The 21,476-nt window shown below is 55.2% G+C and overlaps 2 protein-coding genes across 2 annotated transcripts; one reads left to right on the forward strand and one right to left on the reverse strand.

Annotated features, from left to right (window-relative positions):
* The first annotated feature begins 529 nt into the window (after positions 1–529).
* Positions 530–8,549, forward strand: LOC145339215 (uncharacterized). The gene is made up of 2 exons (XM_080183609.1): positions 530–645; positions 2,048–8,549. The coding sequence occupies exon 2, from the start codon at positions 2,104–2,106 to the stop codon at positions 7,075–7,077; it is 4,974 nt and encodes a 1,657-aa protein (XP_080039735.1). The 5' UTR covers positions 530–645; positions 2,048–2,103; the 3' UTR covers positions 7,078–8,549.
* Positions 8,550–13,290: 4,741 nt separating this feature from the next.
* fam89b (family with sequence similarity 89 member B) lies at positions 13,291–21,472 on the reverse strand. The gene is made up of 2 exons (XM_080183605.1): positions 20,690–21,472; positions 13,291–13,624 (listed from the first exon to the last, which is right to left on the reverse strand). Exons 1-2 carry the CDS (start codon positions 20,939–20,941, stop codon positions 13,349–13,351), a joined length of 528 nt encoding a protein of 175 aa, XP_080039731.1. The 5' UTR covers positions 20,942–21,472; the 3' UTR covers positions 13,291–13,348.
* Between the last annotated feature and the right edge of the window lie 4 nt (positions 21,473–21,476).

Genomic DNA, 21,476 nt, shown 5'->3' on the forward strand with positions numbered 1-21,476 from the left:
GATTGGCCGGGGAAGTGACGTAACCGCCATTCGAGTGGACGAGTCTGCTGTCACTCATGAGCGTGGCCCTGTTCCCCCGCCCCCCCGCTAGCCTAAGCTGCTCTACTGACCAGCCGGGACGGGGAAGGGATGCGCGATGGGATTGGTGCATCTTGCTGTCTTGCCCCGCCCCCTCTATTGGTTGGTCAGGGCCTGGAATCCGATTCCAGCACTGGCCTGGCGCTCATCAGCGGATGTCCCGCCCCCCCGCTCCATTGATTAGCCGGGAAGAGGCGAAGGTGGAATTCGATTGGCCCAGTCACACAAACGCGTGTCCCGCCCCACCGCCCTATTGATTGGACAAGAGAGGGGAGGGGCTGCGCCATCCGATTGCTGCACTGGGCCGTCGCTCAGGATTGGGGCGCCGCCCTCCCACCATTGATTGGCCAGGTAGGGGCGGACGCGCCATCCGATTGGTGCAGGCAGCTGTCACTCCAGGCGGGAGAGGGGAGGGGACGGGGCGGGAGCGGGCGGCTGGCGGCCATTTTGAGAGTGCGCGGGCGGAGAGGTTTGCTGCTTCAGTTGGGCAGCAGGAGCTGGGGACACACACAACACACAACACACAGGACATAGAGCTGTCCGGGTGGCAGGGTGAGCGTGTCAAAGGTGAGAGAGAGATCGCGCGGGGGGCGGCGGGCAGAGAGGATAGAGGGGCTGCCATTACTGCCCTGGAGGAGCCTGGCACTGCCAGCCGGTGACCCTGGCACTGCCCTGGAGGAGCCTGGCACTGCCAGCCGGTGACCCTGGCACTGCCCTGGAGGAGCCTGGCACTGCCAGCCGGTGACCCTGACACTGCCCTGGAGGAGCCTGGCACTGCCAGCCGGTGACCCTGGCACTGCCCTGGAGGAGCCTGGCACTGCCAGCCGGTGACCCTGGCACTGCCCTGGAGGAGCCTGGCACTGCTAGCCGGTGACCCTGGCACTGCCCTGGAGGAGCCTGGCACTGCCAGCCGGTGACCCTGGCACTGCCCTGGAGGAGCCTGGCACTGCCAGCCGGTGACCCTGGCACTGCCCTGGAGGAGCCTGGCACTGCCAGCCGGTGACCCTGACACTGCTCTGGAGGAATCTTGCACTGCCAGCCGGTGACCCTGACACTGCCCTGGAGAAGCCTGGCACTAAACTGCCAGAGCCTGGCACTGCCAGTCAGTGTTTCAATGAACCTGCTTTTGTAATCTGTGCCTCAGATGTTAAAGACGAATGTCCCATATGCCTTTTTCACCACCCTAAGAAAATGTCTTTCTTCCTTTAGGGATCTGTGGGCAAACATTATCTCGCTGTCTGTCCTGCTCCTTATCTCAAAACCTGTAATCTGATTATCCCTTCTGCTACATTCCAGGGTCCGTACGTCTTGGGTTAGCACTGCTGCCTCGCAGCTCCAGGCACCTGAGTTCGGCTCCCAACTTTGGTCACTGTCTGTGTGGAGTCTGCACGTTCTTCCCGTGTCTGCGTGGGTTTCCTCCGGGTGCTCCAGTTTCCTCCCACAGTCCAAAGATGTGTGGGATAGGTGGATTGGCCGTGCGAAATTGTCCCTTAGCGTCCAAAGATGTGTAGCTTAGAGGGATTGGTAGGCTAAATATGTGGGGTTACAGGAATAGGATCTGGGTGGGATTGTTGTCAGTGTAGACATGATGGACTGAATGGCCTCCTTCCACACTGTAAGGATTCTACGATTTCTGTTTCTCTCCTCTGTGGGTTAACCCTAGGAGTTCAGGAATGGCTCTGATAAATGAACTCTGCCCTGCCTCCTTATAGAAGTCCTTTGCTCCGTCGTGGGAGCAGCTGCACCTTCTCCAAGGCCTGGTTCTCCCAGTGGTGTGGGGTCCAGAGTTTGATACCGTGCACCACCTCTGACAGAGCTAGTGATTTCTAAAGCCTTAAGGATTGAAACTTTACCGCTTTACCACACACTCACTGATCCGATGTTTGATTAAACTTCTCCCTCTCTTCCCCCCTCCCTCCCTCTCTCCCTCCCTCTACCACCCCCCCCGCCCCAATTCCCCCACCCCCAGATTGTGCATCGGCACTCAGGAACCATGCCGCAGCAGCAGTGAGAGCCGTTAACAAGATGGATCCGGCCCTCCTCATGGGGACAATGATTAGGGCTCGACCGTCCCGGGCGAGCACCGAGCTACAGCCGGTTGGCAGCATGGTGGATATTTGCCAGCTGTGTGGAAGGCCGAATCACCAGGCGAGAGAGTGCCCCTGGTTACCAAAAGGTGTCCTGGATAGGTATGGCCAGCAAACGTTACGTTATCCCCACCCGGACTACGGATACGCTGGGCCAGGCCATCGGCTTCAGCCCAAAGATCCGCTTGGCTCCTGGCCTGACCCTACCCACTGCGTGTCCAGGGGCAGTGGGCCCGCCTATCAGTCCTCAGCCACCCTCGCTGGAGGGAGTTCTCTGTATGATAGCAGCCATCCTCCCGTGCTTCCAGCATCCGCACTGGATGGCAGGAAGCCCGCAAAGAGGGCAATGCCGCAGAGTACGCCCGCCCCCCCCAAAAGGGCCCGGTCATTGCCGCTAAATACCCATGCCCTGGAAGGGGGCCCCCAGTCCGCTCTCTTAAATCCCCCTGCCCCGGGAATGAGTCCCAGATCCGGCCCCTTAAATCCCCCTGTCCCAGGAACAAGTCCCAGATCCGGCTTCTTAAATCCCCCTGTCCCGGGACCGAGTCCCAGATCCGGCTTCTTAAATCCCCCTGTCCCGGGACCGAGTTCCAGATCTGGCCCCTTAAATCCCCCTGTCCCGGGACCGAGTTCCAGATCCGGCTCCTTAAATCCCAGATCCAGCCCCTTAAATCCCCCTGTCCCAGGACCGAGTTCCAGATCCGGCCCCTTAAATCCTCCTGTCCCAGGAACAAGTCCCAGATCCGGCTTCTTAAATCCCCCTGTCCCGGGACCGAGTCCCAGATCCGGCTTCTTAAATCCCCCTGTCCCAGGACCGAGTTCCAGATCCGGCCCCTTAAATCCCCCTGTCCCGGGAATGAGTTCCAGATCCGGCTTCTTAAATCCCCCTGTCCCGGGACCGAGTCCCAGATCCGGCCCCTTAAATCCCCCTGTCCCGGGACCGAGTCCCAGATCCGGCCCCTTAAATCCCCCTGTCCCGGGACCGAGTCCCAGATCCGGCCCCTTAAATCCCCCTGTCCCGGGACCGAGTCCCAGATCCGGCCCCTTAAATCCCCCTGTCCCGGGACCGAGTCCCAGATCCAGCCCCTTAAATCCCCCTGTCCCAGGACCGAGTCCCAGATCCGGCCCCTTAAATCCCAGATCCGGCCCCTTAAATCCCCCTGTCCCGGGACCGAGTCCCAGATCCGGCCCCTTAAATCCCCCTGTCCCAGGACCGAGTTCCAGATCCAGCCCCTTAAATCCCCCTGTCCCAGGACCGAGTCCCAGATCCGGCCCCTTAAATCCCAGATCCGGCCCCTTAAATCCCCCTGTCCCGGGACCGAGTCCCAGATCCGGCCCCTTAAATCCCCCTGTCCCAGGACCGAGTTCCAGATCCGGCCCCTTAAATCCCCCTGTCCCGGGAATGAGTTCCAGATCCGGCTTCTTAAATCCCCCTGTCCCGGGACCGAGTCCCAGATCCGGCCCCTTAAATCCCCCTGTCCCGGGAATGAGTTCCAGATCCGGCTTCTTAAATCCCCCTGTCCCAGGACCGAGTTCCAGATCCGGCCCCTTAAATCCCCCTGTCCCGGGAACGAGTCCCAGATTCAGCCCCTTAAATCCCCCTGTCCCGGGACCGAGTTCCAGATCCGGCCCCTTAAATCCCCCTGTCCCGGGACCGAGTCCCAGATCCGGCTCCTTAAATCCCCCTGTCCCGGGAACGAGTCCCAGATTCAGCCCCTTAAATCCCCCTGTCCCAGGACCAAGTCCCCGTTCCGCCTTGGGACCAAGTCCCCATTTTGGCTTGTTAAATCCCCCTGCCCCGGGAACGAATCACAGATCCACCCTGGGACTGAGTCCCCGTCTCGATTTGTTAAATACCTCTGCCCCGAGACTGAGTCCCCGTTTTGGACTGTCAACTCCACCTGCCTCCTCGGGACCGAGTCCCCGTTTTGGACTGTCAACTCCCCCTGCCTCCTTGGGACCAAGTCCCCGTTCCGCCCTGGGACCAAGTCCCCATTTTGTCTTGTTAAATCCCCCCACTCCGGGACCAAGCCCCCATTCCAGACTGTTAACTCCCCTCGGCCCAGGAGTGAGTCCCCGCTTGCGCCTGTTAAATCCCACCGCTCCGGGAGTGAGTCCCCACTTTGGCCTGTCAAATCCCCCCACCCTGGGAGAGAGTCCCCGCTTGGACCTGTTAAAAACCCTTGCCCTGGGAGAGAGTGCCCATTCTGGCTTGTTAAATACCCCCACCTTCGGAGCGAATCCCCGTTCTGGTCTGTTAAACTCCCCCACCCGCAGAGCGAGTCCCCGATTGGGACTGTTAAATACTCGTGCTTTGGGAGCAAGTTCCCATTCCAGACAGTTAAAAACTTCCAGCCTGGGGAAGAAGCATTGCTCTGGAAAGCTAAGAACTCCCAGCCTTAGAAGGATTCCCTGTTCCACACAGTCAAAAACTCCCAACACAGGAATGAATACACAGTCTGATCCGCTGGATACGCCTGCTACAGAAACTAGCATTGAGTCTAAACTACTAATTACACCAGCTTTGGGAAAGACCACTGAGTATAATCCATCAGTTACCCCCGCTCCGGGAGAGAGTACGGAGGCTAATCCATCAGTTACCCCCACTCCGGGAGACAGTACAGAGGCTAATCCATCAGTTACCCCTGCTCCGGGAGAGAGTACAGAGGCTAATCCATCAGTTATCCCCGCTCCAGGAGAGAGTACAGAGGCTAATCCATCAGTTATCCCTGCTCCGGGAGAGAGTACAGAGGCTAATCCATCAGTTATCCCCGCTCCAGGAGAGAGTACAGAGGCTAATCCATCAGTTACCCCCACTCCGGAAGAGAGTACAGAGGCTAATCCATCAGTTACCCCCACTCCGGAAGAGAGTACAGAGGCTAATCCATCAGTTACCCCCACTCCGGAAGAGAGTACGGAGTCTAATCCATCAGTTACCCCCACTCCGGAAGAGAGTACGGAGTCTAATCCATCAGTTAGCCCCACTCCAGGAGAGAGGACGGAGGCTACTCCAGGAGAGAGTATGGAGGCTAATCCGTCAGTTACCCCCACTCCAGGAGAGAGTACGGAGTCTAATCCATCAGTTACCCCCACTCCGGGAGAGAGGACGGAGGCTACTCCAGGAGAGAGTATGGAGGCTAATCCGTCAGTTACCCCCACTCCAGGAGAGAGCATGGAGGCTAATCCATCAGTTACCCCCACTCCGGGAGAGAGTACAGAGGCTAATCCATCAGTTACCCCCGCTCCGGGAGAGAGTACAGAGGCTAATCCATCAATTACCCCCACTCCGGGAGAGAGTACAGAATCTAATCCGTCAGTTACCCCCGCTCCGGGAGACAGTACAGAAGCTAATCCATCTGTTACCCCCACTCCAGGAGAGAGGACAGAGGCTAATCCATCAGTTACCCCCACTCCAGGAGAGAGGACGGTGGCTAATCCATCAGTTACCCCCACTCCAGGAGAGAGGACGGTGGCTAATCCATCAGTTACCCACACTCCAGGAGAGGGGATGGAGGCTAATCCATCAGTTACCCACACTCCAGGAGAGGGGATGGAGGCTAATCCATCAGTTACCCACACTCCAGGAGAGGGGATGGAGGCTAATCCATCAGTTACCCACACTCCAGGAGAGGGGATGGAGGCTAATTCATCAGTTACCCCCACTCCAGGAGAGGGGATGGAGGCTAATCCATCAGTTACCCCCGCTCCAGGAGAGGGGATGGAGGCTAATCCATCAGTTACCCCCACTCCGGGAGAGAGTACGGAGTCTAATCCATCAGTTACCCCCACTCCGGGAGAGGGGACAGAGGCTAATCCATCAGTTACCCCCACTCCGGGAGACAGTACAGAGGCTAATCCATCAGTTACCCCCACTCCAGGAGAGGGGATGGAGGCTAATCCATCAGTTACCCACACTCCAGGAGAGGGGATGGAGGCTAATCCATCAGTTACCCCCGCTCCAGGAGAGGGGATGGAGGCTAATCCATCAGTTACCCCCACTCCAGGAGAGGGGATGGAGGCTAATCCATCAGTTACCCACACTCCAGGAGAGGGGACGGAGGCTAATCCATCAGTTACCCCCACTCCGGGAGAGAGTACGGAGTCTAATCCGTCAGTTACCCCCACTCTGGGAGAGGGGACAGAGGCTAATCCGTCAGTTACTCCCGCTCCGGGAGAGAGGACGGAGTCTAATCTGTTAATTACCTCCGCTCCAGCAAAAAGTACAGAGTCTATTCCATTAAGTACTCCCACTCCGGGAAAGAGTACCCAGCCTAGTCCTTTGAAAAGCCTTGTTCTGAAAATGCATGCCCGTTCGGGCCTGTCAAATACTGCTGCTCCAGGAAAGAGTGCCCGTTCCAGACTGTTAAACACCCCCGCCATCAGAGCAAGTGCCCATTCCAGACTGTTAAATACCCCTGCCCTCAGAGCGAATCTCCGCTCGAGCCTGTTAAATACCCCTGCTCCGGGACCAATTCCCCACTCGGGCCTGTTAAATTCCCCTGCTTTGGGAATGAATGCCCGTTCTGGCCTGATAAGTAACCCCCGTGTGGAAGCGAGTGCCCGATCTAGACTGTTAAATAACCCTGTTCCGGGAATGAGTGTCCACTCGGGCCTGTTAAATTCCCCTGTTCAGGGAATGAGTGCCCGTTTCGGCCTGTTAAATTCCCCAGCCCCGGGCATGAGCGACCGATACAGCATGTTAAATACCCCTGCCCAGAGAGGAAGTTTTAATCCTGGCCAGTTAAGAACCCCTCCCCTAGGAATGAGTGCCCAGTTTGCTGTGAGGCACATGCCCCCTGTCAATGCCACCCGTCAAGCAGAGGGGCAGTTTAAGGTGTGCCTGCCGTGCCCTGCACCACATCATTATGGCCCTCCGAAGCGAGGTGCCAGTTCCTGCGCCCCTGTGGTGTAAAAACCCAGTTCCCACTCTCGGTGCCTTACTCATCTTTCCAGCGTTACGCCTGGAGTTTCTGTTTTTTATTTCATCACATGGAAATGTTAAAGACGATGTACAGAATGAGGTCTGATCCCAAAAAAAAATATGGATTGTTTTCAACTGCCCTCTCTCCCCACCTCCTTCCACACAGCCCTTTCTGTTGGTGCCGTATTACCTCGCTCTTTCTTCCCGCTTTCATGGGGTCCGACATCCCTCGATGGGATGCCACAGTGCCCCTCCCTTCTCTGCTACCCCCTCTCGTGTGCCTGCTGCCCGCTTCTCGTGCACCTGCTCCCCCCCCCCGGCCTCTCAGACGCCCACAGAATCGTGTGGCCAAGGATTTTGTGACGGTGCGTTTTACTCTTCTGGGTTGGCGGCTGTGTTTGCTAGTCCCGTCAGCTTTGCCAGTGCTCCCCAGTGAACTGCGTGCCCTCTCCTTGCCGCGACCTTAAACCTGGACTGCTCGATTAACCCTTAACTCCGAGGGCCACGGTCGCGTCTAATTCTCCCCACGGTGAGGTGCGTGCTGTAGTTAAAACAGCAAAACTGACGGCACCTCGTTGCCCAGCTGCGTATGGGAGTGTGGCAAAAAGTGGGTTCAAAGTCCCATCGATGGAAGGGACATTCTGGTCATCAGTGACTCTTCGCGGAAGGCAGAACTGATGAGGCCAAATTCCTACAAAAACAGAGATCCGACTAAATCGAATGCTGGTGGCTCCATCAACAAAGTACTACTGCCCGTTTCTCTCCTGTGCAAGGATTTTCTCTACGGACCAGGGGAGGGGGATTTAAAGAGACAGCCTCAGACCCACGCGCCCTTATTTCGCCACCCGCGGGTGGAAAGGTGATTGTTGAAGGTGCTGCGTTGGTTTGTGAGATGTCACCGCTTGACGTGGGCCTCCGCTCAGAAGCCAGCGCCGCCAGCCTCCAGCAATCGATCAGTTTCCTGCGTGCAGCTGGTGCTCTGACTGACCCGAATTGGAGTTTACTCACCGACCTTCAACTCTGTGGAGTTTCAGTGCAGATGATGCCAGTTTATAGATGGAACAATTTGTTCTGTGTTACTGCTGCTGATTCAGTTGGTTTTTATCAATCCCACTGAGTGTGTGGGGGGGGTGTGTATGTGAATGTGTATATAAATATATTTTTAAAATGTATTAAATATCCCAACGTCCAGCTGTCGCATTTTTAACTGTCAAATATGTGACATGTTTTTGGTGTCTATAGAATGGTTCCCTAACCGGTTCAGATCCTGATTGGACCTTGAGCCCAGGTTAACGTAGAATCATAGACTTCCTACAGTGCAGTACGAGACTATTCGACCCATTGAGCTTACAGCAACAATCATCCCAGCCAGGTCCTATTACCATAACCCCAGTATTTACCCTGCTTATCTCCCTCATGCTTAAGAAGCAATTTTAGCACCGCCAATCCACCTAACCCACACATCTTTGGACAGTAAGGGGCAATTTAGCATGGCCAATCCACCTAACCCGCACATCTTTGGACGCTAAGGGGCAATTTAGCATGGCCAATCCACCTAACCTGCACATCTCTGGACACTAAGGGGCAATTTAGCATGGCCAATCCACCTAACCTACACGTCTTTGGACACTAAGGGGCAATTTAGCATGGCCAATCCACCCTAACCTACCCATCTTTGGACTGTGGGAGGAAACTGGAGGAAACCCGATGTATAAATAGAAGCATCTGGAAATACTCAGCACATCGGGCAGCAAAGAACAAAACAGCCCTGGAAACAGGCCCTTCGGCCCAACGAGCCGGCGCTGCCATTTTAACACAACCAGGCCCCCCCCCCCGCCCGCCTTCACCCGTGACCCTTATCTATTGTTTTATGGCCATCTGGAGAGATGGGCAGAGTTACCATCATTTGATGTCAATTTTGAAAGAATCAGCTGAGAAACGATAGAAATGTGAAGGGCTTTCCAGCAAGTTGTGGGAGGTGGGAAAAGAATAAGGATAGTATTTATATAGCACCTTTCACAGTCACTGGACATCTCAATGTGCTTTACATCCAATGGACTGCTTGATGAAGTTAGATTATTTTCAGGCAGGAAACACAGCGGGCAGTTTGCACTCGTTAAATTCCTGTGCAGAACAATGAGATAATGTTTTAATTTGATTTATTATTGCTACAGGTATTGAGATGCAGTGAAAAGTATTGTTTTTTGCGCGCTATACAGACAAAGCATACCGTTCTTAGAGAAGGAAAGGAGAGGGTGCAGAATGTAGTGTTACAGTCACAGCGAGTGTGTAGAGAAAGATCAACTTAATGTCAGGTAGGTCCATTCAAAAGTCTGACAGCAGCAGGGAAGAAGCTGTTCTTGAGTCGGTCGGTACGGGACCTCAGACTTTTGTATCTTTTTCCTGATGGAAGAAGGTGGAAGAGGGAATGTCCGGGGTGTGTGGGGTCCTTAATTATGCCGGCTGCTTTTCCCGAGGCAGTGGGAAGTGTAGACAGAGTCAATGGATGGGAGGCTGGTTTGTGTGATGGATTGGGCTACATTCACAACCTTTTGTAGTTCCTTGTGGTTTTGGGCAGAGCAGGAGCCCATACCAAGCGGTGATACAACCAGAAAGAATGCTTTCTATGGGGCATCTGTAAAGGTTGGTGAGAGTCGTAGCGGACATGCCAAATTTCCTTAGTCTTCTGAGAAAATAGAGGCATTGGTGGGGCTTTCTTAACTATAGTGTCGGCAAGGGGGGGACCAGGACAGGTTGTTGGTGATCTGGACACCTAAAAACCCGAAGCTGTCGACCTTTTCTACTTTGTCCCTGTTGATGTAGACAGGTGCGTATCGGACATGCCAAATTTCCTTAGCCTCCTGAGAAGGTAGCGGTGTTGGTAAGGCAGGAAAGTGATGAGGATTACGGCAGATACGATCTCATTGCATGGGGGAGCAGTCTCAATGGGCCGAATGGCCTACTCCTGCTCCACCTTGTCTTAAAGTTAGACCCAGGAAATTCAGGGGGTGACGTGGGGGGGTACGCTTCCCCCACCCACATCCGGAACTCTCTCCCCTTTTCACAGGCTGAAGGGGAGGAATGGCTTCACAGAATCACAAAATACAGCAGGAGGCCATTCAGCCCCTTCAGTTAATGCAGCCACCCTGACAAAACGTTCCAATGAGATCTCTTGTATCTAACCCCGTGCTGTACCTGTCCTGGGAGTGTTTGATGGGGGAAACAAGATGTGGAAAATAGCCCATTTTAATAGAGATATCCCTTACTGAGCTGAATAAAGACATTGGGTGGGATAAAACTGAGGCAAAAAACAGCCAAGTCAAACTCATTTTATTCAAACTGCATATTTGTAATGTTATTTTAAAAAGGAGGTATTTGTAAATAAGTGCATACAGGTGCTGTATGATTAAATAGTACAGTGAATAACTTAAAACGTCTGTTAAACTAAAAGAAAATGAAAGTCAGATAAATTTCCCTCATTATTAACATTCCTGTCTAATAACTCTCTGTTTAACACAGTGATGTTATAGAGAGCAATCATCTTATATGAATTGTCATCAAGATATACTGTAAACTGGGGTACGGGTCCCACACACACTGACTCTCACTGGGGTACGGGTCCCACACACACTGACTCTCACTGGGGTACGGGTCCCTCACACACTGACTCTCACTGGGGTACGGCTCTCACACACACTGACTCTCACTGGGGTACGGGATCCCACGCACACTGACTCTCACTGGGGTACGGGGTCCCACACACACTGACTCTCACTGGGGTACGGGTCCCACACACACTGACTCTCACTGGGGTACAGCTCCCACGCGCACTGACTCTCACTGGGGTACAGGTCCCACACACACTGACTCTCACTGGGGTACGGGACCCACACACACTGACTCTCACTGGGGTACGGCTCCCACGCACACTGACTCTCACTGGGGTACGGGTCCCACGCACACTGACTCTCACTGGGGTACGGGTCCCACACACACAGACTCTCACTGGGATACGGGTCCCATACACACACTGACTCTCACTGGGGTACGGGTCCCACACACACTGACTCTCACTGGGGTACGGGACCCACACACACTGACTCTCACTGGGGTACGGGACCCACACACACTGACTCTCACTGGGGTACGGGACCCACACACACTGACTCTCACTGGGGTACGGGTCCCACACACACTGACTCTCACTGGGGTACGGGTCCCACACACACTGACTCTCACTGGGATACGGGTCCCACACACACAGACTCTCACTGGGATACTGGTCCCATACACACACTGACTCTCACTGGGGTACGGGTCCCACACACACTGACTCTCACTGGGGTACGGGACCCACACACACTGACTCTCACTGGGGTACGGGACCCACACACACTGACTCTCACTGGGGTACGGGTCCCACACACACTGACTCTCACTGGGGTACGGGTCCCACACACACTGACTCTCACTGGGGTACAGGTCCCACACACACTGACTCTCACTGGGGTACGGGTCCCACACACACTGACTCTCACTGGGGTACGGGTCCCACACACACTGACTCTCACTGGGGTACGGCTCCCACACACACTGACTCTCACTGGGGTACGGGTCCCACACACACTGACTCTCACTGGGGTACAAGTCCCACACACACTGACTCTCACCGAACAAGTTAGTGTTCTCAGTGCAGGCAAGGTGGCCTCCATTTTGGCATCACCGCGAATATTAATTAAATGTGTTACGGGGAGCCTCAGAATATAAGAACAATCTTTAGATCAATTTTCCCGAGTGGAAAATGAAGCAAAGTCTGCTATTTAGTTCAGTCTAAGCTGATAGTGCAGACGCTACATAAATTCACATCAGATTCTATACATGCATCACATGGAGGCAAGATGGTCCAAAAGCTTCCAGATCCTTCTCTGGAACCTTTCACCTCCCTCCTTTCCCCCTGACACCTTCCCATTTATCCATCCCTCCATCTCATTCCCGCCTTCCCCCCACGCCCCCATCTTTCCTCCACGATTCTGCATGGTCTGGCTGTGATAGCGAGGCCTGATATTCACTGGCCTTAAGGGCTGGACAACAGGCCAGGCTAATCTCAAGGGGGATGGCGGGGGGGACATGGGTTCAAATCCCATCACGGCACCTGGTGGAACTTAACTTCAATTGTGTGGAGTCTGCACGTTCTCCCCATGTCTGTGGGCTTCCTCCCACAGTCCAAAAGACATGTTGATTTGGTGGATTGGCCATGGTAAATTGCCCCTTAGTGTCTAAAGATGTTGCAGGTTAGGTGGATTGGCCAAGATAAATTCCCCTTAGTATCCAATGATGTGCAGGTTAGGGTGGATTGGCCATGCTAAATTGCCCCTTAGTGTCCAAAGATGTGCAGGTTAGGGTGGATTGGCCATGCTAAATTGCCCCTTAGTGTCCAAAGATGTGCAGGTTAGGGTGGATTGGCCATGCTAAATTGCCCCTTAGTGTCCAAAGATGTGTAGGTTAGGGTGGATTGGCCGTGCTAAATTGTCCATTAGTGTCCAAAGATGTGCAGGTTAGGGTGGATTGGCCATGCTAAATTGCCCCTTAGTGTCCAAAGATGTGTAGGTTAGGGTGGATTGGCCATGCTAAATTGCCCCTTAGTGTCCAAAGATGTGTAGGTTAGGGTGGATTGGCCGTGCTAAATTGTCCATTAGTGTCCAAGGATGTGCAGGTTAGGGTGGATTGGCCATGCTAAATTGCCCCTTAGTGTCCAAGGATGTGCAGGTTAGGGTGGATTGGCCATGCTAAATTGCCCCTTAGTGTCCAAAGGTGCAGGTTAGGTGGATTGGCCATGCTAAATTGTTCCTTATGGGATTAGCAGGGTAAAGATTGTTGTCGGTGCAGGCTCGATGGGCTGAATGGCCTCTTTCTATACTGTAGGGATTGTATGATAAAAGAAATGTGGAATTATAAAGCTAGTCTCAGTTACTGTAACAAACTATCATCGAACATTGTTGGAAAAACCCATCTCGTGTCCTTTAGGGAAGGAATCCGCCATTCTTACACAGTTTGGCCTCCAGAGCCACAGCAACTGCCCTCCGAAACGGATGAGGCAGACACTCCACTATCAGCAGCTCCCAAACACGCACTCGGGAACGGGGAAATGGATCCTTGACTCCGTCCGCAACACTCAAATCCTGGGAATAAATATTCCCCTCCCCCCCCCACAAAGTAAAAGTGAGCTGGGAGACTGGGAAATGGGGGAGAAGAGCGTTGGGTTCTATATTGAAATGTGGAAGGAATCTTGAAGCCACTGGTCGCGGGAGTTCTGTGTCTGGGGGACTTTGAGGCTGTTGCTCGAGGCGTCGTCCCTCGGGCGTTCCACGCCGGCCTGGTCTGCCTCGTATTCTTCCTCATCATCATAGTAAGCAGTGTCCGCAGCCAAGGAGTGCATAGACAAGGTCATGTCCTGGTACAGACCCTTGTACTCCTGCATGGACTCGTACAGTGACCACAGCTGGCACAGTAATGACATGTCCAGTTGGCGCAAGCCCACCTGGAGTAAAGCAAAGTTTAATTTGTTAGTGCCACAGGTAAGGCTTACATTAACACCGCAATGAAGTTACTGTGAAAATTCCCCTAGTCGCCCACACTCCTGTTCGGGTTACACTGAGGGAGAATTTAGCACCCTAACCAGCTCGTCTTTTGCACGGTGGGAGGAAACCGGAGCACCCGGAGGAAACCCACGCAGACACGGGGAGAATGCGCAGACTCCACACAGACAGTGACCCAATCGAACCCGGGTCCCTGGCGCAGTGAGGCACAGTACTAACCCACTGTGCCACCGTGCTACCTGAGGAAGAGATGCGGGGGGGGGGGGGGGGGGGTGTCTGTCGGTTAATTGTGGCAATCCTGAGCTGCCCATCACCCTTGCGCGATTCCCAATTGCGTTACCAACCTGAACTGAGGGAACAGGTGAATCTGAAGCTTACAGTGAGTGTTCCGAGTCTTCTGGGACAGGGGCAGTTCAGTCAAGTCACTCGTTGTCCAGACAGCCCAGGGTTAGCGGGAGAGAAGAGGGTGGGGGAAATCAGCCAGGGTTCCTGCTCCTGATCACTGTCCAGTGATCCCTGGGTTAGAGACAGAGAGGGGAAATCAGCCAGGGTTCCTGCTCCTGATCCCTGTCCAGTGATCCCTGGGTTAGAGAGAGAGAGAGAGGGGAAATCAGCCAGGGTTCCTGCTCCTGATCACTGTCCAGTGATCCCTGGGTTAGAGAGAGAGAGAGGGGGGAAATCAGCCAGGGTTCCTGCTCCTGATCACTGTCCAGTGATCCCTGGGTTAGAGAGAGAGAGAGGGGAAATCAGCCAGGGTTCCTGCTCCTGATCCCTGTCCAGTGATCCCTGGGTTAGAGAGAGAGGGGAAATCAGCCAGGGTTCCTGCTCCTGATCACTGTCCAGTGATCCCTGGGTTAGAGAGAGAGAGAGGGGAAATCAGCCAGGGTTCCTGCTCCTGATCACTGTCCAGTGATCCCTGGGTTAGAGAGAGAGGGGAAATCAGCCAGGGTTCCTGCTCCTGATCACTGTCCAGTGATCCCTGGGTTAGAGAGAGAGAGGGGAAATCAGCCAGGATTCCTGCTCCTGATCACTGTCCAGTGATCCCTGGGTTAGAGAGAGAGGGGGGAAATCAGCCAGGGTTCCTGCTCCTGATCACTGGGTTAGAGAGAGAGGGGGGAAATCAGCCAGGGTTCCTGCTCCTGATCACTGTCCAGTGATCCCTGGGCGAGGCAGGGAGAATCAGTCTGGATCCCTTCTGAGTCAAAGCGCCCCCTTTAAACATGTGGATTAAGCAGAGGACAGATCAAGGCAACGTACACCCACCCCCCCAGTCCCCGAACTCCCAATGTACACCCACCCCCCCCCAATCCCCGAACTCCCAATGTACACCCACCCCCCCCAATCCCCGAATTCCCAATGTACACCCACCCCCCCCAATCCCCGAACTCCCAATGTACACCCACCCCCCCAATCCCCGAACTCCCAATGTACACCCACCCCCCCCAGTCCCCGAACTCCCAATGTACACCCACCCCCCCCCGAGTCCCCGAACTCCCAATGTACACCCACCCCCCCAGTCCCCGAACTCCCAATGTACACCCACCCCCCCCAGTCCCCGAACTCCCAATGTACACCCACCCCCTCCAGTCCCCGAACTCCCAATGTACACCCACCCCCTCCCCCCAATCCCCAAACTCCCAATGTACATCCACCCCCTCCCCCAATCCCCGAACTCCCAATGTACACCCACCCCCCCAGTCCCCGAACTCCCAATGTACACCCACCCCCCCCCAATCCCCGAACTCCCAATGTACACCCACCCCCCCCAATCCCCGAACTCCCAATGTACACCCACCCCCCCCAGTCCCCGAACTCCCAATGTACACCCACCCCCCCCCAATCCCCGAACTCCCAATGTACACCCACCCCCCCCAGTCCCCGAACTCCCAATGTACACCCACCCCCTCCCCCCAATCCCCAAACTCCCAATGTACATCCACCCCCTCCCCCAATCCCCGAACTCCCAATGTACACCCACCCCCCCAGTCCCCGAACTCCCAATGTACACCCCCCCCCCAGTCCCCGAACTCCCAATGTACACCCACCCCCCCCAGTCCCCGAACTCCCAATGTACACCCACCCCCTCCCCCCAATCCCCAAACTCCCAATGTACATCCACCCCCCCAGTCCCCGAACTCCCAATGTACATCCACCCCCCCAGTCCCCGAACTCCCAATGTACACCCACCCCCCCCAGTCCCCGAACTCCCAATGTACACCCACCCCCCCCCAATCCCCGAACTCCCAATGTACATCCACCCCCCCAGTCCCCGAACTCCCAATGTACATCCACCCCCCCAGTCCCCGAACTCCCAATGTACACCCACCTCCCCCAGTCCCTGAACTCCCAATGTACACCCCGCCGCACCCCCCAATCCCCGAACTCCCAATGTACACCCCCCCCCCCCAGTCCCCGAACTCCCAATGTACACCCACCCCCTCCCCCAGTCCCCGAACTCCCAATGTACACCCACCCCCTCCCCCAGTCCCCGAACTCCCAATGTACACCCACCCCCTCCCCCAGTCCCCGAACTCCCAATGTACACCCACCCCCCCCAGTCCCCGAACTCCCAATGTACACCCACCCCCCCAGTCCCCGAACTCCCAATGTACACCCACCCCCTCCCCCAGTCCCCGAACTCCCAATGTACACCCACCCCCCCCAGTCCCCGAACTCCCAATGTACACCCACCCCCCCAGTCCCCGAACTCCCAATGTACACCCACCCCCCAGTCCCCGAACTCCCAATGTACACCCACCCCCCCCAGTCCCCGAACTCCCAATGTACACCCACCCCCTCCCCCCAATCCCCGAACTCCCAATGTACACCCACCCCCTCCCCCAGTCCCCGAACTCCCAATGTACACCCCCCTGCACCCCCCCCACCCCCCAAGTCCCTGAACTCCCACCCTCCCTGCGATCTGCAGTCAGATACTACACCCCTGCACCCTACACCCGGTCGCACAGGGTGAGGTGCTTGATCAAAGGGCAGGGACACACCGTGTCGGGGAAGGCGGAAAGAGGAGGAGGCCATTCAGCCCCTCAGAGCTGTTCCTTTCTGAGGGGAAGGTTTGGGTGGGGGGAGGCAGTTAGGGGAAGGAGGCTCAGTAAAAACACACAGCCAGGTTTAATTCTGGAGGGAGGAATACAGTGGAGAGGGGCAGTAATGGGATTGTTCTGATTAGCTGGAGGCTGGTAAAGAGATATTCTAATTCTCCGAGGATGGCCTCTGGGACTGAGTTAACAGAGATCTAAACTCAACCCTCCATCCATCAAACAGCAGCTGCAGGAGACACAGAGAGACAAGAGTCTTTCAGCACACACACTGCCAGTTACACACAACTCCAGTCTGTGTGGGAGCCGTACCCCAGTGAGAGTCAGTGTGTGTGGGAGCCGTACCCCAGTGAGAGTCAGTGTGTGTGGGACCCGTACCCCAGTGAGAGTCAGTGTGTGTGGGAGCCGTACCCCAGTGAGAGTCAGTGTGTGTGGGACCCGTACCCCAGTGAGAGTCAGTGTGTGTGGGAGCCGTACCCCAGTGAGAGTCAGTGTGTGTGGGAGCCGTACCCCAGTGAGAGTCAGTGTGTGTGGGACCCGTACACCAGTGAGAGTCAGTGTGTGTGGGAGCCGTACCCCAGTGAGAGTCAGTGTGTGTGGGACCCGTACCCCAGTGAGAGTCAGTGTGTGTGGGACCCGTACCCCAGTGAGAGTCAGTGTGTGTGGGAGTCGTACCCCAGTGAGAGTCAGTGTGTGTGGGACCCGTACCCCAGTGAGAGTCAGTGTGTGTGGGACCCGTACCCCAGTGAGAGTCAGTGTGTGTGGGACCCGTACCCCAGTGAGAGTCAGTGTGTGTGGGAGTCGTACCCCAGTGAGAGTCAGTGTGTGTGGGACCCGTACCCCAGTGAGAGTCAGTGTGTGTGGGACCCGTACCCCAGTGAGAGTCAGTGTGTGTGGGACCCGTACCCCAGTGAGAGTCAGTGTGTGTGGGACCCGTACCCCAGTGAGAGTCAGTGTGTGTGGGACCCGTACCCCAGTGAGAGTCAGTGTGTGTGGGACCCGTACCCCAGTGAGAGTCAGTGTGTGTGGACCCCGTACCCCAGTGAGAGTCAGTGTGTGTGGGACCCGTACCCCAGTGAGAGTCAGTATGTGTGGGAGCCGTACCCCAGTGACAGTCAGTGTGTGTGGGACCCGTACCCCAGTGAGAGTCAGTGTGTGTGTGGGAGCCGTACCCCAGTGAGAGTCAGTGTGTGTGGGAGCCGTACCCCAGTGAGAGTCAGTGTGTGTGGGACCCGTACCCCAGTGAGAGTCAGTGTGTGTGGGAGCCGTACCCCAGTGAGAGTCAGTGTGTGTGGGGAGCCGTACCCCAGTTTACAGTATATCTTGATGACAATTCATATAAGATGATTGCTCTCTATAACATCACTGTGTTAAACAAAGTGTTATTAGACAGGAATGTTAATAATGAGGGAAATTTATCTGACTCTCATTTTCTTTTAGTTTAACAGACATTTTAAGTTATTCACTGTACTATTTAATCATACAGCACCTGTATGCACTTATTTACAAATACCTCCTTTTTAAAATAACATTACAAATATGCAGTTTGAATAAAATGAGTTTGACTTGGCTGTTTTTTGCCTCAGTTTTATCCCACCCAATGTCTTTATTCAGCTCAGTAAGGGATATCTCTATTAAAATGGGCTATTTTCCACATCTTGTTTCCCCCATCAAACACTCCCAGGACAGGTACAGCACGGGGTTAGATACAGAGTAAAGCTCCCTCTACACTGTCCCCCCATCAAACACTCCCAGGACAGGTACAGCACGGGGTTAGATACAGAGTAAAGCTCCCTCTACACTGTCCCCCATCAAACACTCCCAGGACAGGGACAGCACGGGGGTAGATACAGAGTAAAGCTCCCTCTACACTGTCCCCCCATCAAACACTCCCAGGACAGGTACAGCACGGGATTAGATACAGAGTAAAGCTCCCTCTACACTGTCCCCCCATCAAACACTCCCAGGACAGGTACAGCACGGGGTTAGATACAGAGTAAAGCTCCCTCTACACTGTCCCCCCATCAAACACTCCCAGGACAGGTACAGCACGGGGTTAGATACAGAGTAAAGCTCCCTCTACACTGTCCCCCATCAAACACTCCCAGGACAGGTACAGCATGGGGTTAGATACAGGGTAAAGCTCCCTCTGTAGCACCTTAACCAGCACGTCTTTCAGACTGTGGGAGGAAACCGGAGCACCCGGAGGAAACCCACACAGACACGGGGAGAACGTGCAGACTCCACACAGACAGTGACCCAAGCCGGGAATCGAACCCGGGTCCCTGGCGCTGTGAGGCAGCAGTGTTAACCCACTGTGTCACCGTGCCCCCAGGAATTGAACCCGGGTCCCTGGCGCTGTGAGGCAGCAGTGTTAACCCACTGTGTCACCGTGCCCCCGGGAATCGAACCCGGGTCCCTGGCGCTGTGAGGCAGCAGTGTTAACCCACTGTGTCACCGTGCCCCCGGGAATCGAACCTGGGTCCCTGGCTCTGTGAGACAGCAGTGTTAACCCACTGTATCACCGTGCCCCTGGGAATCGAACCCGGGTCCCTGGCTCTGTGAGACAGCAGTGTTAACCCACTGTGTCACCGTGTCCCCGGGAATCGAACCCAGGTCCCTGGCTCTGTGAGGCAGCAGTGTTAACCCACTGTGTCACCGTGCCCCCGGGAATCGAACCCGGGTCCCTGGCGCTGTGAGACAGCAGCGTTAACCCACTGTGTCACCGTGCCCCTGGGAATCGAACCCGGGTCCCTGGCTCTGTGAGACAGCAGTGTTAACCCACTGTGTCACCGTGACCCCGGGAATCGAACCCGGGTCCCTGGGTCTGTGAGACAGCAGTGTTAACCCACTGTGTCACCGTGTCCCCGGGAATCGAACCCGGGTCCCTGGCGCTGTGAGGCAGCAGTGTTAACCCACTGTGTCACCGTGCCCCCGGGAATCGAACCTGGGTCCCTGGCTCTGTGAGGCAGCAGTGTTAACCCACTGTGTCACCCAATATCTTGTGGTTTCGATGTTTTGGATGTGGTAGAGAGGGAGGGAAGTGGTGGAGGACTTGCATTAATGAGTTGAACTGAATATAGTGTTCAATTCTGGTCGCGACACTACCAGAAGGATGTGGAGGCTTTGGAGAGGGTACAGAAAAGATTTACCAGGATGTTGCCTGGTATGGAAGGCATTAGCTATGAGGACAGGTTGGAGAAACTTGGTTTGTTCTCACTGGAGCGACAGAGATTGAGGGGAGACCTGATAGAAGTCTACAAGATTATGAGGGGCATGGACAGAGTGGATAGTCAGAAGCTTTTTCCCAGGGTGGAAGAGTTAATTACTAGGGGGGGGGCCACAGGTTTAAGGGGCAAGGTTTAAAAGAGATGTATGGGGCAAGTGTTTTTACACAGAGGGTGGTGGGTGCCTGGAACTCGCTGCTGGGGGAGGGAGTGGAAGCGGATACGATAGTGAGTTTTAAGGGGCATCTGGACAAATCCATGAATAGGATGGGAATAGAGGGATATGGTCCCCGGAAGGGAAGGGGGTTTAGTTCAGTCGGGGCAGCATGGTCAGTGCAGGCTTGGAGGGGCCGAAGGGCCTGTTCTTGTGCTGGAATTTTCTTTGTTCTTTGAGTTCTATCTGCGCTCAAGACAGGTGATCCATTTTGGAGGATCAAATGTGAATCACAAAACAAAAGGAATGGCACTCCAGCAGTGCAGGGCTCCCTCGGTATCGGTAATGGGGGTGTTAATCTGGACTAGGCGCAGGCAGGGTTCAAACTCGCGTGGCTTGAAGGAGAGCGAGGGATACCAATGGCTGTCGGTGCATGGGTGTGTGTGTGTGTGGCCATTTCATACAGGCTGGTGTGATGATGGGTGGAAGGGTGGTGGGTACGGGGGGGTGGTGGAATGAGCAGGTACAGGGGGAGGGGGTGAACGGGTACGGGGGGGGGGGCACCGAGCTTACCATCTCCTTCCGGAGCACCGCCAGGGCTGCGTCGAGGTTGGCCGGCTTGTTCCGCAAGAGCTTCTCGGTGGCGGGGAGGCAGGGGCGGCTCAGCTCGTCCTGGATCATGGTCCTCTTGGCGTAGACCCTCTCCACGTCGCGCCAGGAGCCCCCGCTGGAGTTGAGGATGCCGCTGAGCCCCTTTGGCAGGGGGGGCAGACCCTCGATGCCGGATACCAGGCTGCTGGAGACCTCACTCTGCATCCCATTCATCTCTCTCTGTCCCCACCAAGCTGCTCTCTTGCAAAGGGGTGAGTATTAGAGCTGGGGGGGGGGGCGCGATGGCAGCCTAACCCTCTCTTGTCTTTGCCTGACTTTCTATGCAAGCTCTCCGCCTCCAAACGATGTGTTGCAATCGATGTGAGGGCGATTCTGTAACACAGGCGCCTCCTGCACTTTCTGCAGTTGCTAATATTTTCTTTCTCTCTCTCTGTTGAAGAGTGACTTCTTGCCTCTGCTGGGGCTCTCTCCTCCCTCTGCTCTGCCCCGTTTGGAAGGGCTTTCCCCCTTTTTACTTTGTAAAGTTCCCCTTTGTCTTTATACTGGCCACGCCCTAGTTGACTGGACCAGAGAGAAAGGCAGGGCGTTAATACACAACGCTACTTCCTCGCTTAAAGACCTTTCCTTTGTAAACACCTCCCCCAGACACACACAACACTGACTTACAAGGAGAAGGGGAATTTTTAAAGGGATCCGTCTCCCTAACTTTTCTTTAAAGGGTCCCTTCTTCCAAACTTTCCTCCATTAT

The sequence above is a fragment of the Carcharhinus amblyrhynchos genome, unplaced genomic scaffold (assembly GCF_965287045.1).
Source record: "Carcharhinus amblyrhynchos unplaced genomic scaffold, sCarAmb.v2.hapA chromosome_347, whole genome shotgun sequence".
Classification (NCBI taxonomy): Eukaryota; Metazoa; Chordata; class Chondrichthyes; order Carcharhiniformes; family Carcharhinidae; genus Carcharhinus; species Carcharhinus amblyrhynchos.

What these genes read in the sequence shown, in the direction of transcription:
- LOC145339215 (XM_080183609.1), top strand. Translation starts at nt 2,104, where the DNA reads ATGGATCCGGCCCTCCTCATGGGGACAATGATTAGGGCTCGACCGTCC.
- fam89b (XM_080183605.1), bottom strand. Translation starts at nt 20,941, where the DNA reads ATGAATGGGATGCAGAGTGAGGTCTCCAGCAGCCTGGTATCCGGCATC. An exon ending in CGGTGCTCCGGAAGGAGATG is followed by an intron (nt 13,625 to 20,689) that starts GTAAGCTCGGTG and finishes GCTTTACTCCAG; the next exon opens with GTGGGCTTGCGCCAACTGGA.